The sequence below is a fragment of the Humulus lupulus genome, chromosome 2, assembly GCF_963169125.1.
Source record: "Humulus lupulus chromosome 2, drHumLupu1.1, whole genome shotgun sequence".
Lineage (NCBI taxonomy): Eukaryota > Viridiplantae > Streptophyta > Magnoliopsida > Rosales > Cannabaceae > Humulus > Humulus lupulus.
Window position 1 is genome coordinate 292,653,831 of NC_084794.1, and position 19,954 is coordinate 292,673,784.

Genomic DNA, 19,954 nt, shown 5'->3' on the forward strand with positions numbered 1-19,954 from the left:
AAGACCAAAGATCAATGTGATCTTTGACTCTACATCCAGTTTGAACACTATCCCTTTATTGAATGAATCTGTAGCAAAGAGTACAGTTGAGAAGTGGATCTTCAACTTAAGAGTCTTCAATGGAGGACTATCTCAAACACTCAACCCCCCCTTGAGCCTAACACTTTCGAACAATAGTGTTAGCTCAACTACAAAACCATTTGATCTCACACTCTCTTTCTCTCTCTTGCTTCTTGATTCTGAATATCACTCTATTTCTCTTCTTCTTGTTGTGTTTGTTCCAGCCGAGAGCCCCTCCTTATATAGACAGCTAAAATGAGCTGAAGAGGCTCCTAACTGAAAGTAGTTAAGTCAGTTAAGATTTAGAGGAATAATAATACCACAATGTTTTTATAAACATCGATTTTAAAATTTAAAGTTAACCAAGTTAGGCCCAACTCAAGAGAATGGTGGATTAATGCATCTAGGCATGTTTGTTCTGATAAATTATTAATCGTCTTACTTAAAGAAAATGAGGATGAGGACAAGCTCTTTATAGTAAACTCTACTACTTTTGAGATTAAAGGCCAGAGTAAAGTGATTTTGAAAACAACCTATGCAAACAATTCACACTCTGCACAATATGTTGTTCGTGCTAGAAATTTACAAAAAAATCTTGTGTTGAGTTCATTACTTAGTAGCACACAGTTTCTACGTGGTTTTTGAGTCTAATAAAATACTTTTATGCATGAGTCGACTTTATGTTGGAAAATGGTGTGTAACTAGTGGGTTTTTAAGCTCAATATGTAATGACATTTAATAAAAATATTAAAAATTATTTGAATAGCAGGTTCTTAAATTATACACATTTTGGTAAATTAGTTCTCTAACTTTTTTTTTTTTTTGGCAAATTGGTCATCCACTTTGATTTTCTTGGCATCATTAGTTCTCACTGTTAATTAATAATTTTTTTTTGTTACTTTAGGGACTAATTTGTAATAAAAAAAAGTTTGGGAACCGACTTGTCAAAATAAGATATGACCTAATTTTTGTTGCATCGGTACGATCCAAATTTCACATATGTGGATAAGTCATAATCCAAACTTTTTACTTCATGTTTCATTGTAGTTACGACAACCTCATGTACGTTTTTGAGAAATTCGGAATAATTTAGCATGCTAAAAATATAATTGTTTTTTTTTGCTTGTGTGGTGGTTTGGAATATCAAGAATTCTGTTTCAACACACCAAATTATCCATAATATCCTGATAATGTCCAGGAGGGTCTTTGTAACTGCAGTGAACATGATTATGTAAAAAAAAATTAGATCACAACTAATCCAATTTTTGTTGTACTGGTATAACACATTCCTAAATTCGTTTTTGATGAACAGAAAATTGAATATAACAATATAGTTGTTAGGTAGAATAATTATGTTTTTGTTATGAGTTGTTAGTATGATTAATTATATATAATTTTAATTAAAAAACTTTAATTAAAATCAAATTTAAGAGTATATTTCAACTATATTACAAAAGAGTTGATCCAAATAAAAACAAAACATTGATTTCAAAGAGTATAATCACAATTTTCTTTTATCAATTTTTATTGTTGATAAACTCCAAAACAATTCATTCCATTTATTACATCAAAGTTAAGTGTATTAATGACAATAATTTGCCTAAAGAAAAAAACTTTTCTTCAAAATAATGCCGTTATGGAATTCGAAACTTGAAATTCAATCAATTAATTAATTAATTAATTTCTTCATCAATAATAATAAAAAGTTATCAATACAACAAATCCTTGGCGTGTGAGACGACGACGTTCCATATCTATAACTATGATTAGAAGAAGACGAAACGACAAGTAACGACGACGTATCACCCTCGGGAAAGGAAATCGAAACGGAAATGGAGTTTACAAGTTCAAACACAACGGACAATAATAGTCCACGTCATCATCACACGTGGCCTTCGATTTCACTACTGTCCAAAAAGAGAGGGTTTCGGTATTCTTCTTCTATTTTTCCCGTTGCAACAAAATTTTCATAACCAGGTTCGATAAATCCACCGAGTCCACTCAGATTCAACTCGATCGGTTCAGCCTTTGAAATTTTCTTCCCATTTTTTTTTTCAGATCTCTCTACCTCTACCTCTGCCACCGCCTCTCTCGCCGGTAGTGAATTTTCTTTGCTTGATTTGGAAATAAAGTTTGTAACTTGAGTTTGTTTGTCTGTCTGTCTGTTTTTAGTGGATTTTTTTTTTTTATAGATTAATTGATTTATTTTTCATGTTCATTCTTCTCTGAATGTCATTCCCGATTTGGAGTATCTATTTTGGCTGACTGAATGTTTGGATAAAAATGGTGTTTTTTTGTGTATATTAATGGCAGCAGTAATGTTTACTATAAGATAGTCAATCAAGTTCCTTTTTTTGGGTTTCTATTTTGGGTTTAACGGAGGAAAGATTGTCGCGATGGAAGCACAATAAAAGTGCTTAGCGTTTATTTACTTTTATTATTCTTATCAGTGCTAGCATTTGTTTTCTTCTTTCAAAATTAAAGTAACTTTTTTTCGCAATGATGAATGGCTTTTAGCTCGAGGGATATGATTCCAGTGAAATTTAAACATGTTGGGGACCATGTCGCCAATCATTACGAAGGTCCTCAATTGTACCCAAGAAAAGCTTGATTGAAAATGATATAGGATTTTTGTTATTGTTATTATTAGTTTTGGGAAAGATGAGTTTTTGGGCATGTTTGATTTTTGGGAATGTCACTTTTAGTGGAGTGAACAGTACTGTAATGTCGGTTCAAATTGAAAATATTTTTTAAGGTCGTCATTTTCACCTGATTAGCGAGCTCACATAGCGATTCTTTAGATATAGACTCGTTGATTTATAATATGGCTTATTTTGTAAGTAATTTAATTTATTTTTTAATCGATTGTTTTGATTGATGCAACAGGAATGTCTGAAATTTGATGAATATGGTGTGCCAAGCTATGAATTCATGGACATTTTGTGACTTAGTGGCAGCATTTCTTGATCTTTCAATAGCTTATTTTTTGCTTTGTGCATCGAGTCTTGCTTTTTTGGCCACAAAGTTATTGGGTTTGTTTGGATTGTGTTTGCCGTGTCCTTGTGATGGATTGTTTTGGAACCCAAGGAACAATCAATGCTTGCAAAAACAATTAGTGGATTGCCCATATGAGAAGATCTCTTCAGTTCAGTTCTCAGTGAGGAGTAAGTTCCCTTTTGATTCCTTTTGGGATGACGAACAAATTGAAAACTCAGATATAAAATTAGGAAATGAGAGCAATCATGAAAAAGGGCATGCTGATTTGGAATTTGCAGCCTCAAGTAGCTCCTTTCCACAGAGTTTACAAGATTTGGCTGAGAGAGATTCATCGAATAAACCTGGTGGTGAGTTTGGTTTTGCAAACTCAGACGCTTCCAAGGAAGATCAGTATGATCTTAAGGGAAAGAGGGTTCAGGGATGGAGGCTGAGAAATGGTCTTCGTCGCCGTCGCAGGGGAGCCTCTGTTAGTAATGGAAAGTTGTCCTCATTTTCATCATATGATACTCTACAGTCAGATGCACGGAACACTCCTCACTCTCCTTCCAGCATCAGTAAATTGGGGAAGGAAGTTGATGAAGGTCCTAGTAATTATGGAGGTGGTGCTGCTCATCATTTTGTATTTAATCTGAAGCTAACCTTTTTTTTTTCCATGAATCCACATGCTTTATACAGACCTATTTGACCTTAGCATTTGTTTATTAATAAACATGTCTATCATTTAGAATTGCTTGATTGTGAAATAGTTTCTTGCTTGCATGATTTATTATTTGTCCACTAATCACGCTTATTTGTTTTCTTATGCTTATAATCTAATACTAGATGGTCGAGAAGCTTCAACAGAATATGGTTCTGCTGATAAAGCATCACTTAGTCTTGAATTGAGTAACTCAAATGAAGAAAATAAACAAGTCAGAAGAGAAGTGATATCAGTCGGAGAGTTAGGGTGTGATGCACCAAGGAATTTGAATTTTGATGATAATCAGAAGAATATGATTAGAATGTTGGAACAAGCATTAGAAGAAGAGCATGCTGCTCGATCGGATTTATACCTTGAACTTGAGAAAGAGAGAAGTGCTGCTGCTACTGCTGCAGATGAGGCAATGGCCATGATATTGCGCTTACAAGAAGAAAAAGCATCCATAGAGATGGAGGCCAGGCAATATCACAGAATGATTGAAGCCAAAGCTGCTTATGATGCTGAGGAAATGAACATTTTCAAAGAGATTTTATTAAGAAGAGAGAGAGAAAAGCATTACTTGGAGAAGGAAGTTGAAGCATACAGGCAAATGATTTTGGACAATGATCAATCAGATTTTGAGATTCAAGATGCAGCTGGTATTCTGGAACATGACTCGTCTACTCTATTTTCAAAACAAGACCCATTGTTGATGCTGGAGCAGATAAATGATTTCAGTGAGAAACCAAAAGTGGAATTTGTGAATAGTTCTTCAGAGTATGAGTTAGCATCATTCAATTCACAAAGTAATACTCTTACTTTTGGGAAAGAATTAGAAATTCCTCAACTGGCTGAAGATAATGATTCTTTGAAAGCTGTGGACATGCATGGAATTCCCAGTATTGATTCACATTCTCATTTCTTAAATATCACCAATACCAACAATGAATTGCAGCAGGAAAAATGTACCGTAGATGAGAATCTAGTTTCTCAACAAAAGGAGGTAGAGAGATTGGTTGCATGTTCAAAATGGAATGATTTAAGTAATCCTCAAGAACCCAATTTTTATGAAAAATCAATTACCCCAGTTGTGGAAGGCCCAGATCAAACTGGTAGCTCTAGTGTATGCATAGACTTGGCGTCAATGGCAACTGATATTCCATATCTAGAAACCAAAGATCCATCTAAAGTGGTGCTTGATGCAGAGTCTCGTGTTTATGATGTTCATGTTATTGATGATGACTCTAAGGTTTTGAATAAAGTAACTGTAAGGAAAAGTGAACATCAGTCTGTGAGTGCTCCCTTAGCTCTTCCTAGAAGATGGGGTAGTATGTCTTTAAGTATGTTGGAAACTCGGTATGATGGGAACAGAAGTAGTTCAGACATAAGTAGTGGGTTACCACCAAAATGTAACCCTCGAGGAAAAACTGCACGTAATGATTTCCGACGAAATTCAATGTCGGCAGTTGACTATGAAAGATTGAAAATTGAGAATGAAGTTGAGTGGCTTAGGGAAAGGTTAAGGAAAGTGCAAGAGGGAAGGGAGAAACTGAACTTCTCTGTGGGGCATAGAGAGAGGGAAAAACTTCAGTTGCAACTTTTGGAGGATATAGCTGGCCAGCTTCATGAGATTCGACAATTGAATGAGCCTGGAAAGGTTGAGCGCCAAGCTTCATTACCCCCTGCATACTCTAAGGTCAACACTTTTTTTTTTTGTCACTGCTCTTTTCACAGCTTATATCACGTCTTTGTCCTCAAGTGCAATATCTGTTTTTTTAGTTTTATTTTCTAATATAAATGGATTTTGATGATCTTATTACTGTGAGTTTCCTCTGGGATACACTTTGATTGAATAGCTGGTTGTTGGAGGAACTTTCATTTCATTAGAGATTATCCTTTTCTTTTCATAAATTGAATGACTTGCACAAACAGAAGTTTATGCTAATTTTGTGGTGGTCAGAGTTGAGTCTTGATTGTGGTATTGGGAAGATGTGTCTTATTACCTAACTGAAACGTTTTAAGCATGTTACCTCTATAATTTGGAATAGGTTTTTTCGGCAAGTTGAACATGAATGATGAACGCATGTCTAAGCTCTGGTTTTTTTGGACTGGAAAGTTGAACCAAAATTTTCTTATCTTTGTTATCATTGGATTGTCATCATTATATCTCTATTTTGTTAGGAAGGAAATGACAATTCATATTTTGTTGTCAGTTTAGTACTCTGTTCCTGTAATTTTGTCAAGCAAGTTACAGGACAGATGCATTTACAATCTTCATCATATTCATGATTTTTTTTTTATCTTTATGATTTGTTGTTGATTGTTATTGTATGCTTTTTACTTCAAAACCCAAAACTGTTAAATCTTTTCCAATGTGCAAACTGTGTTAATGAAATTTGTTTTTAACTACCCTTTGATGATTTTACTTCAGGTTACATCTAAGAAAAGATGCTGGCGAAGTTCATCAATCGGAATTCAGAAAAGTACTCGATCCCTTTCCGGGACATGGGATTAAAGGTACAAGAACAAATAATACAAGTTACTTTTACTATGAAATGTAACGTTTTAGAAACTACAAAGGGGGGCTCGAGTGCACAGAAGTCTGCATTTGTAGATTTGGCGCAGGCACTGTTTAGCATTCAGAATATGCGTTATTTTGTCTATGGAGCTAGAAAGAAGCTACGACCCTTGGTCTTGTGCTGGAGTTGGACAGAAAATGGCAAGAGTATAAATAGGAGATGTTAAGTAGTTTACTTCGTAGGTCTTTTATCTGTTCATTTTACAATGTTCTTAGCCACGTAGCTGCCACGAGAGAAATAAATTTTGAAAAGTTTTGGACATTATGACGAGAGAAATAAAGGGTCAGTCACACTTTTGTTTTAAAGTTGTGTTTTAAACACCATAGTCAAAGCATTTGTGCTAAGTTTCCCATATAAATAACAACTATGTGTATGTTGAAATACACAATTTATTGCATTATGAAACAATGACTAACAACACTCATTTTTGGCAATCAATAAAACACCACAACATAGCGTCTCAACAAACCAAACCAAAATCAATCAAATCTCACTCATTCTCAAAACAAATCTAACTCGAAACAATTCTTAAAAAATTGAATATCTTCACTGAAGAGAACAAATATTGAATAACGGCCTAGTGTGGAAACATCCTGTGGCTGCGCTGAGGAACTTTTTTGAAGATGGCCATTATAAGATCAAAATAGAGAGACAACTGAGCGATTGCGAAAAAGGTTACTGGGAAGCACAAAGCTGCATACAAAGGATAAGCTACATATCTTAGCTCTCGATCAAGAACAAAAATATGTCCTGAGCAAAAAGACACCAACATGGAAGCTATGGAAGCGAAAAGCGACGTCAAACCGAGAAGCAGCTTCCGAGGCAGATCAGAGGCGAAGTCTTTCTCTTGGTAGCGAGAAGTGAGGATAGTGAGGAAGAAGACGAGACCAGTCACCGAGAAGCAGAGAGCCACCAAAGCTGAGATGGCAAAGGCATTGAAAGCTGGTTTGTCTTTCAGGGTGGGAACTCCGCTGTCTTGGTTGACACCGCCTGGAACAGTCGAGGACGCTGTGAATGCGACTGTTGCAACAAGTGCTGCCACGACGGAGCACGACTCAGAGGTCTTGGTGAGCCATTCGCTACCCTCCTTGATGAGGGGTCCATGTGAATCACAAAACACATCGTTTGGTGTTTGCTCGTCGTTGTTTAAGAGTGGTAAGAAGTTTGGTGGTATGCTGTCCCTCACGTACTGCATGCAGCAAAAGATTAATACCATGTACATATATAATAATCATCATAAATTCATAAGTAGTACTAATTAGTAATGATTAGAGTAATTTGTATTTTTGTAAATACTATACTCTAATATCTTCTTAATTAAATTGTGGCTAATTTTGCTCCCCAATCTTAAATTGTCTATTAATAAGTACTCCTAATTAGTGATGACTGCAGTAATTCATAATTTGCTATTCTTTCTCACCAATCTTAAACTGACAGATCACAAAATGACTCGTTATTTGGATCTCAAGTATGTTATACACTGTATCTCAAGAAATTCTTTTTTTTTTTCTTTTTAAATTGGACCAATTTGGATCGGATAATGCCCACTAAGACTATAATAAGGATTAAAATTATAGAATTGCATCACTATAATAGTAGAAGTATAGTAGTTATATTACCTCGTACCACTTGATTTCCCATTGCATTTGGAGAGCACTGCCGGGAATAAGCCAAGGCTTGTGCTTACCGAGCTGTGCAGCCAAGTGAAGCGCGGTGTTGCCATTGTTATCAACGTGGCGGAACACACTATCTTTGAGAAACTTTCTGTTTTTGAGCAGCAGATCGTACACAAGGGGTTGTCTGTACTCCACTGCCAAGAGCACCACGTTCCTACCAGCCGAGTCTTCGTCATTAATGGCCACAGGGAATGAATTCAAGATTTTCTCTACCATCTCCGTCACACCAGTCTTCGCAGCGATCAAGATCGGTGTGCCATGTTTACTTTCACTAGACTTGTTCGTGACTAATTCAGGAATGAACAAATCTTTATCTTCGTTTTCAGGAGTCGATCCGGTGTTTCCATAGGACTTGTAGGATGTTGTGCGCTCAACCAATCCATCCATCACCAGCTTAGCTCGCAAGTGAAGTTTCTTCGTTCTTTCGATTTTCCTAATCCTCCAAATGCCTGCCAATAACTTTATGAGTACTATCTTATTATCTAATTTATATATTTATATCTATATATAGGAGTGTGGCATGCCTTCTACCACAGTGGTTTCTCTGCTTTTGGCACTGTCAAGTGCAAAAATTATAATTATACACGGTCTACATTATAATAATTTAGTATATTCCACTAAGGCTGAGTATAAAATTTGAAAAACCGAAAAAACCGAGTACACCGACCTTCCGAATTTCGAAAAAATCAAAACCAATTAAACCGAACACCAAAAAAACCGTTAACGGCGTAAATCGCCACTGTTCGGTCAGTTTGAAAAATCCGTATGGACCGACCGGTTTGAACCGAAACCGACCAAACTTATAAATATATAGGTTATATTATGCTTATGGACTTTTAATTATGTTTTCAAACTTTCAAATTTGTGAATGTAATTATGTTCTATGTATTTATATTTTTAAAAAGCACAAAAATGGATTCCAACAATCCAAAATTTTTATTTTTTTTAACTAAAACTTTCTAAAAAATTATGAATTTTTTTTTATTTTAAATGAACTTCGGTTTGGTCGGTTTAATAGACCAAACTGCGGCCCAAAATGGTCGGTTTTTTTCTTTAATTGGTTTGGTCGGTCAGTTTTTGGATCCTACCAATCCGAACCGAAAACCGAATTCTAGATTTAATAATATGAAAAAACCTCCCAAGCTGACCGATGTTCAACCCTACATTCCACCAATTTAAAAAAAAACCAAATAATTTATGATGCAATAACTTGTTTCACGTGCATATAAAACAATCTTCAAAACAACATATTTCTTATTTTCAGCACGGTAAATTATTTAGAATTTCCAAAAACTACATTGTACACTGCCGTATAAAAAAATTCAATTGTAATCTATCTATATACTGAAAACACAAAAACATATTGCTTTTAAGCTTATTTTATACGCATGTGAGATAAATTATTTTGAAATCTTTTTTTGGCATCATAAATTATTCTGAATTTCCTGAAAGTTGGTGGGATGACTACTGTAACTACAATGTACACTATTATATAAAAAAAATTGGATTATAATTTTTTCATGTGATAAAATCATGTTGCTTTTAAGCTTGTTTTATACGCGTGTGAAATAAATTATTTTGAAATCTTTTTTGGCATCATAAATTATTCTGAATTTTCTAAAAGTTGGTGGAATGACTACTGTAACTAGAATGTACACTATTATATAAAAAAAATTTGATTATAATTTCTTCACGTGATAAAAAAAAGAAACGCGCAAATACCATAAAATTTATATATATATATATATATATATATGCAAACTAAGCAATGTCTATATACATTTATTATAAATTACTAAAATATAGGCATGCAACAGCTTTATACACACGATAATGTGACAATATATATTTTTAATTAAACCACTTATATTATTCTTGTATTAAGCCACACTTATAGGCTGTGTTGGATGCATATTAAGTTAATATCAAATATATTATTATATAAAAATATGCTATAAAACACAATTCATTATAATACAATACAATATGACATAATACGGACTACCACTACCAAACGTACCATAATGTGCAAATCTTTTCAAATTTGTTTTAAAATCTCCATTCATCAATAATTTACTTTTAAACCTATAAATATATATAATAATTAAAATTATACAAAAAAAAAAATTCAACTTATTACCCAAAATTGCTTTGAAATTTTTTTCAGTCAGAGGAGAAAATGAAACTATATTGTCAAACAAGCTTCTTGATACTGATACGTTAACAGTAGAACCTAATCGTAATTGGTATAGGAACTTAAATGAAAAAAAATCCATGAAATGTTGGTGCAATTTTGAAAATACTCGCACCGAGAACAATTTTTATGTCATCGGTAGAATTGTTGTCGGCACAAGTCTTAATTTTTATTTTTTATAATGAAAACTCGTGATTAAACTATAGTGAGTGAGAATAAGTAATAGTACTAACCAACTCCAAAGATAATTAGCAATGCCTTCACTATAAGCTTGAAAAATAGCACCAACGATTCGTAATTTGGGGGAACAAATGATCGTTTCTTGAGTTTATCCAAACCTACAAATTATGAAATATAATTTTCATTGTTATTTTGTCTTATTAATTTATTACTATATTATTGTTCCACAAAATTATCTGGTAACCAACTAACAATGAAACTTACCTTGTACGAGGATGCTCACTTGTTCTAGTTTAATATTCTCATCGTCAATACTATTCTTCTTTTTCCCCTTATTATCTAGAGAAAAAGGAACCCGTGATTTAAATTATTATTATTATTAAGAATAAGCACAAGGAAAAAATAAAATATTCATAAAAATACTAATCATAATTCATAATTCACCGCAATATCCCAAATATAAAATACGAACATAGCTTCTTAGGTATAGGAACATCATTTTTGTTCCTACCAGCAGAGAAACGTTTTCTATTTTTGGTATTTGGAGAAATTATAATCAATTTTTTTTTTGTATGATGACGCACATTATATTATAATAACCATCCTGCAAATTTTCATGAAATTTCGATGAATTTACATTGCCGAAATCAAAGTTCAAATAGTCTATTATCCACATGTATAAAAAAAAGCAAGCACGTGTGCAACTGATTGTTTGAACTCTTATTTCGTCACTGTAAATTATTCGAAATTTTCAAAAAATTGACAAAATATCTGTTATAACTATAACATACGTCATCATACAAAAAAAAATTAGTTTATAATTTCTCAAAGTACTGAAAATAAAAAATACTCCCACGGTCATTTTTTATATATGTAATTCATGTCATTAATATATTTGTTATTATAATACTATACTTTGAAGTGATGAGCTACCATTTTTTGAGGGATCCTCTTCATCAGCTAAGTGACCTTTCTTTTCTCCCTTGTGCCATATAAATATTGCATTAGCCATAGAAATTGGATCTGTGGATATAGGTAGATTAATTATACTAAATTATTAATTAAAATTATATATAGAGATATATGTAAGGAGTAATGATATGTCTACCTAAACATTACACACAATGATGTGACAGTTTAGCCTAGTCAATTGCATTTATTAAAACATGACACTGTTTTAAAAAACAGTGATACGTCACTGTGTGTAATATATGAGTGCATATTTTAGATAATATTGCTAAGGGACATTAGCACAAGGAGATGACATATATACAACTATTGATACAAGTTAATTTAATAAGTAGTGTTATGTAGTGTTATTGCTAGCCAACCAGAACATATTAAACATCTTAAGATATCAAATAATAATATTGATAAACATACGTACATTTCAGCAATCGAAGGGAGTCAATGCACGTATGATAATTTTTTGGATATCGTTCGCTGTTCCCTTCTCTTTCTTTTGCAGTTTTTCGATATTGTTGGATGTTTACTGGTGTTTCTTCCATCTCGTCCACGGCCAAACCTGAAGAAAATTTAGATGGATCAAATATGTGTGTCTCGTTTATATAAAAAAAAAAAAATTGTGAGCATTTAAAGGGCTTATTCACTGTGGTGATTTTATTTTATTTGTATTTTGCTGAAATACTATTTTAAATTATTTCAAAATATATAGTTAAAAGTTAGTATAATATTTGCTAGAAGTTTGGTATGAGAAAAAAAATGAGTAGAATCTTCGTACGTACAGTAGTATAAGATCCGATCAAATAAGCCAAGGCTAGTGCTGCTTTTGAATGCATTGCTCTTCCCAGCAATAATGTGAAGTGGTGTCAAACCGTTTTCATTCAACGAGTTAACGAACTCTGGATAGTACATAATTATCTTGTATGCCAAACCTAATAACAAATCAAAACCACAAAATAAATTAAACCCTACTTATGAATGAAATTATACTCGATTATAGATACTTTCTCATAAATTCTCGACATCCCGTACGGAGTTCTAGATACTTTATCATAAAACCCTACTTGTCAAAAATTCTCAACACAACACCCCTAAAGAATTCTAGATACTTTATCATAAATTCTCGACATCCTGTACGGAGTTCTAGATCTGTCAGAAATTCTCGACATTTAGCCTTTGAATTTCACATAATAAACCATTTTACAAAAGAATATTAAAAAAAGAGCTATTTTATAAATTAACATTATGAAATGAATTTATTTTCACCAATTACTCTTAATTAAATTACTTACCAAAGTAGTCTCCTAAGACCGCGACGTGAAGAATAGTGTCGCCATTTCCCCTTTTGAGATGCATCTTGTCTTGGTTGGTAGAGTGGAGCCAAAGAAAAGCTTTATTCATGCCATACAGAGCCGCCAAGAAGATCGGCGTCTCGCCCTTGGAGTTCCGAGCGGTAAATCCTTCGGAATAAGCAGTAACAATTCCAATGCACACTTCCAAGTTCCCTCGGGCCGCTGCTAGATGGAGAGGCGTGTCTCCTTTCACATTCTCCAAGCCAAGCGCGGCCTTCACTTCTGCCTCGGCCTTCTCTTTCTCCTTCTCGTCCGCCTTTGCCTTCTCCTTTACCGCTGCCTCCTCGATAGCATCGATCAATTGCATTGCAATTTCGGTTTGGCCATCTGCCACGGCTAAGTGTAGAGCAGTCTCTTTTGATTTCGTCAACTCTGTCTTATGAGCAGTGGAACTTTTCCTGTACGTCGCTACCACATTCCCCCACTCTCCTTTCATGACAGCGTTGAATAACTTGTCTATTTCTTTATCTGTTGTTTCAGGCACCGTACTCCGATGGACTTCCGTGCCATCTACTGATATTTCTCCAGAAGGTTCCGCCATTATTGCTAATTATCTCTATATAGCTACAGCTTAACTTGTATTGATCTATTATTATATATATAGATATGCTTTGCTAGTTCCATTTTGAAGCAAATGCTTTTTGTTTGTTTCTCTACTTAACTTTTGTTATGTTCAAGGCTTCAAGCTATAACTAGTTGTCAACTCTACTTTTTAATTAAAATTATGGAGTAATTCTCCGGTGCATCTCAAAAATAGACACACCACACCAGTGCATCCTTTTAGTTTTTGGCACGAGAAATATTTTCGTCGCAATTTATTTTATGGTCGTGTATATTATAGTTATTTAAAATATTCTGTAAATTTTTAAAAAATTCTGAATAATTTATATTATAAAAAACAATGTTTAAATAATTGTTGCTCACGTCACCGTATTTTTTATGTGCGCGGGAGGTAAACGAGTGAATTTTATTTTCGACACCATAAATTATTCATAATTTTTTAAAAATTTATAGAATACTCTTAATAACTATAATGTACACCATTTGCCAAAAATACTTTCCGAGCAAAAAAACAAGAGTGCATCGGAGAATCCTCCAAAATTATATATTGTTTCCCAAGTTTGAAAAAGTGACACTATGCGAATATGGTCATCGTCCTACTGTTCATGGGAAGTACGATTAGTGTAGTATTATTATTCGTCCTAATTTACTTAAAGCAAATAATAAATATTCTTGTCTTATATATATAATATAGCTAGTGAGAAGTACTTCCTTAATTTACTTTTTCTTTAAAAAAGATAAAGTTTAAAGAAATATTCAAAGTAGTTTACGTACGATATGTTAGTGTGGAATCATGCAACTACACAAATTTTGAGGCTTATTTCAAATGATCAGGCCTACGTACGGGTGTTTTTTTTTTTTATCTTCTTTAAACATAAAAAAACATACTTAATTGTGAAATATATCTGTTCATGATTGCGTGTTTTTCTCAAAAATTTATATAACAATCCTAGCTATTTGTTTTGCTAATGATTTCTTTGTAAAATAATATCTGATTAATTATACAATAATTATATATATGATTGAAGAAGGGGATTAGATTTAGATGTGCTACAATTATCTCAAATGTTTCAATGACAGTTATCCATACTATAAAGAGATTATTTTGATTGTTGGATTGATGTTTTCAATATTCTCATTATAACAAAACTACTTGATTGCTTTCCAAATATGACTTAGTAAATACTCATATGATATTTTGTATTTTATCGAAATATACACCTAGTACTTTATATTTATTGTAGGAACTCAGCAATAAAGCACACTTAACATAAACAAATATTCAAACACGTACAAAGCAGCAAAGTATATGCAATCAAGAGAAATTATTGAACAATCAAAAGACAGAAATTAATCAAAGAGAAGGGAAGAAGAAACACAGAGATTATCCTGGTTCAATCAACGATATGGTGACCTAATTCCCAATCTAGGAGTTCCCTTAGTAATCAGAAAGTTACAGACACCAATGTTTTCATGTACACCTCCGAGCCTCTTCAATGGAGTTGTCTTCAACACCTCTATTCTAAACTCAAGAACAAAGTCTCTCACATACAACTCCTATCTCTCTCTCAATAATACAATCAGACGACTCTCCTTTTTCTCACACCCATCTAAAGCTGGCTAGTACTTATATTTATGTTGAGAGTAACCGAACCAGTTACAAGGGTTGATTAAAAAACTGAAAACAAAGGATTAGTTGAACTCTAACTAACTAACAACCTAACTATTTTAACAATCTTGCTATGGATTACAAACACTACAAATTCCTCCTTAATACACAGTATGATGAGATGAAAGGGTAACCAGTTGGGAGGAAAACCAGTTGATTAGCTTGCTCCAAAATTCAGCAGCTTCAAGCAATGTTGAAACTTGCTAATAGTTAACACTTTTGTTCCAACATCTGTGGGGTTCTCCTCACATGCAATCTTTTCAAGTTCAATTTCTCCACTTTCCATCACTACAACAAAATAGAGGTTTTATGACTTTAATTGGGAGACATTGGAAGTCTACAATGTCTCTCAATTGGGGAGACGTTGCTGCTAGGATCATTGTAGGTATATATCCCACGTCTCCCATTGGGAGACGTGCCTCACTTCCCACGTCTCCCATTGGGAGAGGTTGAAAGTCAAACGTTGACTTTCCACCTCTTCCATTGGGAGACGTGGGAAGTGACTCACCTCTCCCAATGGGAGACGTGGGAAGTCCCTAGGAGACATCCAACGTCTCCCACTGGGAGAGGTGAGTCACTTCCCACGTCTCCCAATGGGAGAGGTGGAAAGTCAATGTTTGACTTTCAACCTCTCCTACTGGGAGACGTGGGAAGTCTCCCACCTCTCCCAGTGGGAGACATTGAAAGTCTCCCACATTTAAAAAAAATAAATTAAATAAATTTATAATTAATAATTAATATTATTTTAATTTGATTTAATAATTAATTAAATTAAAATAATATTAATTTAAATTGAAATTATTTTAATTTAAATTGAAATGATTTTAATCTAAATTTAAATTGATTTAATAATCAATTAAATTGAAAGAAAAAAATATATTTGTTAGACATATACAAGAAATACAATATTTGTTAGACATATTAAAAATGAACAAATATTGCATTGTGTATGAATAAAGAGTTAAAAAAAAAAAAAAAAACCTATCAACGAGGTCGGTAACTTTGTATTATCGACAACATATATGTCGCCCATTCTTGTCGCAACTCATCAATTTGTGCCTCTGTATATGATGTGTTTGTTAGCTGCAAGAAATATAAAGTAAAATATATTAATTAATTATTTGATTACATTTATAGTTTCAAAAATAATTTGTAAATTTTAATTAATAATACCGTTCTCAAGTAATGCCCGGGACTCGCATGTTCAATCAAATCCTTCAACATCCTCATTAAGTAGTATCCACATGCCACATTGTCCGGTTGGTGTGGACACTAATTATTTAAAAATATGAGTAATTTATTATTAAATTGAAACTTTTTAAAAAATGCATACATATTATTCTACTTAATTATTATAAATGTTCAAAAATGTCTGCTGAAGTTACTTACCCGAGGTTGCTTAATGCGTAGAGTATCAGGGATCTCGACATCAGAAAGATTCATAGAGAAAAAAAGATTGAAAGCGCTGACGATCACTAATACAATCTCCTCACGGTTATTTAGCTCTGAATTCACCGGATCACAACAATAAACACGATATGCATATGGTGCCAAAATAAGCAACATCCAATGTTCACTGTATAAGAAAAACAAAAAATTTATAGCTCAAATGTTAAACAAAGAAATTATTGATATGGGTCGGAAAAATGACAACTTTTTAAACTTACCCATGGTTCCAAGGGACAAGCATAACTTGTTCTTTTGATTTTACGTCATTGCAACGTCTGAACAGATTCTGAACACGATCGTCGAATGAACTCCCTTGAGTGGCGACGATATTAGGATTGACAAATAAAAACTTATTTTGGCGACCTTGTTGTACCACATATTTGTAAATGAACCTAATACAAAAATATGAAAAATTGTTATATGAATGAATAAATCAAATTAGAAAATTAAATGAACAAACTTATTTGTGAGATATATACCTCATGTAGCTGACGACTACTGCTTGTCCAATCTTCTCCTTTCGAGCAAACTGAAGAATGTCATCCTTAAATATATAACAGTGAGACATATCCTGATCAAAAACTTCAGACTCTATGCCTAGATTGACACACTCGCCATCATCCCAATGAGATACGATATTCTGTAATCGTTCCAATGGAGTGTGGGCCAATTGTGTTGGAGGAGTTTGTTGTCGTCTTCTTTCTCGAGGTTGTTGTGTTGATGGAGCTCTTGGTCGTTGTGATTTGGTCCTACTTGTAGAGGGAGTCTGTATACAATTATATCAACAATTAAAAAAATTGCAAACAAATATAGAATTGTAAAGATAATTATGTAAAAATATGGCATCACCTCATGAGTTACATCTTCAGATATAATGACAAAATCCTTAGGCCACGCTATTGTCGTCCCAATGGCCTGAGCAACTATGTACATGTCCAAATCAGGATATGCAAAAGGGAGAGGATAAGTTGGCTTAAGAACACTCGTAATCATAACTTGGAAGTTGTTGCCTGCCTCTCTTTCAATGAGTGTACCTGATGCAACAATGTTTGAAACCGAACCAATTGCTAATTGGCATGCTCAGCCCTGCGTAAGAAACATATTATATACAAATAATCATGTTGAAGCAGTAAAGAAATTTATTTGGTTTCAGAATATTCAAGAAAGTTGAATTACCTCTTGCACAAGCGGTTGTAGTGCAATAATGTGGTGTTCTACTTGAGGCACTACTGGGTATGGAGTATAGTAGGACGCCTGTGCTGGTGGCACTGGTGGGTCGGGCACATAGTATGATGATGGCTCTGGTGGGAATCCAACGTTAGATCCTGACCCGCTCTGTTGGGCCAATAATTTTCTCAAGAGCTCATCTTGTTGCTGAAGGCGCTCTTCTAGGCGTTGTGCTTGTTGACGATGCTCTTCTTCTTGTTTTTGAAATCTTTCTTCAAATTCCTTTCTAATGTCGTCATTCGAAGAAGAGGCTTTTGATTTATTTTTCGTTGAGGTAAGTGTTGGAGTATTCCAGTATACTGAGCGGGACACACCGTGTCCTCCAGCCCTAACACGTCCTCGAGGCTCAGGAGTGCCCAACGCCCTCGTCAGCACATCATCAGGGCCATCAGGTGCCCATTTACCCTAAGCTTGGAGTTGCCGGTAATGATCCTGTGAAACAATATTCATAGAAAGTTATATATATAAGCTAATAATTTGATATATCAACATTATTAAATATGAGCACTTACAATACTTTTTTGAATCTCAGAGGCCTCTCCAATGAGCTCTCCTTTTGCATTCCGACGACCCATGCTCCATAAGTCTGCCCTATCAAGTTCAGTCAGACATTTCCCACTTTGTTCCATTAACATCTCTTCAATACACACATAGCCTCCTCTAGAGAGGTTGTGATTGTATTTATTCAGTGCTCGATAATTTTGCATCTCCTCTCTCTTTCTTTGCCACTCGGGAGTTAATCTTGAGTTCACAAACTTTAACCATTCATCCGGAGTTATGACATTCTCAAATCAAAGCTGGCGGGAACTCATTTGGGTATTTTTTCAAAGCGTCGTAAACGTGTACCCTTGTAAGATTAGTCTTCCAATTTCGGAAGTACTTTCCTGCATCCTTCAACATCTGTTGCTTTTGTTTGGGGTCCAAATCATAAGTTTTCTGCAAGTTTGAAAGTAATAAGAAGCATATTATCAAAACAATATATATTTTAAAAACATTAAATGAAATATAATTAATAAAAATATACCTTCATTGTGTCCCATATTTTATTTTTATCCACCACACTAACATCTTTCCAACTGTTAATGTTGATGGACACAGTTGCTCGAACAACTGATCCAAGCTGTGATGAAACATTACTTCTAGATTCACCCACTAGTTGACCATACTCATTGTATTCAACAGGAGTAAGATGTCCTTCACTCCTTTTTTTGGTGTTTCTAGACATCCATGTACGTCCTCTCACAGATTTATTTTCTTGTTCCACTGACTGAGAATGAGGGCGTTGCTCCCCCTCATCAGAACTACCACCAAAAGGATCAGCCTCCATCTGTGAAACATAAATATCATTATTATAACAATTTTGGACACTCATAATCAAAAGATGAAACAAATTGACGAAACCAAAAGATGAAACTAAGAATTTCACATATCATAAACATATGAAACCTATTAAATGGTACCTCAAGACCCATTATCATCAACCCATAATCCTTCACCATTTTCACGGAAACAAATACAATCATCATCAACTTCGTCATTATCTTCTATTGCGGTGAATGTGACAAGTTCTTCTTCGAGAGGTATATCATGTAAATCACCATCTTTAATGTTCCATTCTCTTGTTTGCGTTGGAAGAACAATTGACCATTGGTTGTCTGAAGGATCATTCACATAAAATACTTGTTTCGCTTGTGAAGCTAATATAAATCGATCAGATTTGTGCCCAATTCGATTTAGATTAACTAATGTGAAACCAAAATCTTCATATATTATGCCGCTGTCACTTTTCACCCAATCACAAAAGAAAACAGGTACTCGAGTTGTGATATAATCTAACTCCCAAATTTCATTAACTACTCCATAAAAAGTCATATCACATTCAACTGGATTTTTATCTTTTGCACTAGAGACTTGCACAGTTTTAGCAACAAGGCTAACATCACTGTTTTGTGTGTTTCTGTTGTTATCGCGCTCCCTAGTGTTAAATAGAGTATCGTTAATCATGTATGATGAAAACTTGATGACATTAACTGAAGGTCCTCGAGAAATCCACTTAACAATGTCTGAAACCTTATTTGATGTGTTTTGTAATTCTGACACAACCTATCAAATCAACATACCAAAAACAACCAAAAATGTCATCTTGTAATTAAGTACTAATTAATGACAACTTTCAATAATCAACACAATTTACCTTTTGTTCTATCCAACTACTAAAAGTTTGATAATGTTCGTCTTGTAACCATTTTGAGTTCCTTGACTTGGATGGAAATTTGGTCTTTATCCAATTAAAATGTTCCATTCAATTATAAATATGATGTTAAACAATTGAATATACGAAATTACACAACTTAAACTTAATGTACTA

General features: G+C 33.9%; 2 protein-coding genes across 2 annotated transcripts; one reads left to right on the top strand and one right to left on the bottom strand.

Annotated features, from left to right (window-relative positions):
- Nucleotides 1-1,996: 1,996 nt before the first annotated feature.
- On the top strand, nt 1,997-6,633 carry LOC133819804 (uncharacterized). The gene is made up of 4 exons (XM_062253147.1): nt 1,997-2,157; nt 2,947-3,656; nt 3,880-5,432; nt 6,168-6,633. Exons 2-4 carry the CDS (start codon nt 2,963-2,965, stop codon nt 6,249-6,251), a joined length of 2,331 nt encoding a protein of 776 aa, XP_062109131.1. The 5' UTR covers nt 1,997-2,157; nt 2,947-2,962; the 3' UTR covers nt 6,252-6,633.
- Nucleotides 6,634-6,686: 53 nt separating this feature from the next.
- Nucleotides 6,687-13,292, bottom strand: LOC133819805 (uncharacterized). Its single transcript, XM_062253148.1, has 8 exons — nt 12,621-13,292; nt 12,111-12,260; nt 11,753-11,890; nt 11,299-11,388; nt 10,630-10,704; nt 10,419-10,523; nt 7,935-8,440; nt 6,687-7,504 (listed from the first exon to the last, which is right to left on the bottom strand). Exons 1-8 carry the CDS (start codon nt 13,219-13,221, stop codon nt 6,893-6,895), a joined length of 2,277 nt encoding a protein of 758 aa, XP_062109132.1. The 5' UTR covers nt 13,222-13,292; the 3' UTR covers nt 6,687-6,892.
- Between the last annotated feature and the right edge of the window lie 6,662 nt (nt 13,293-19,954).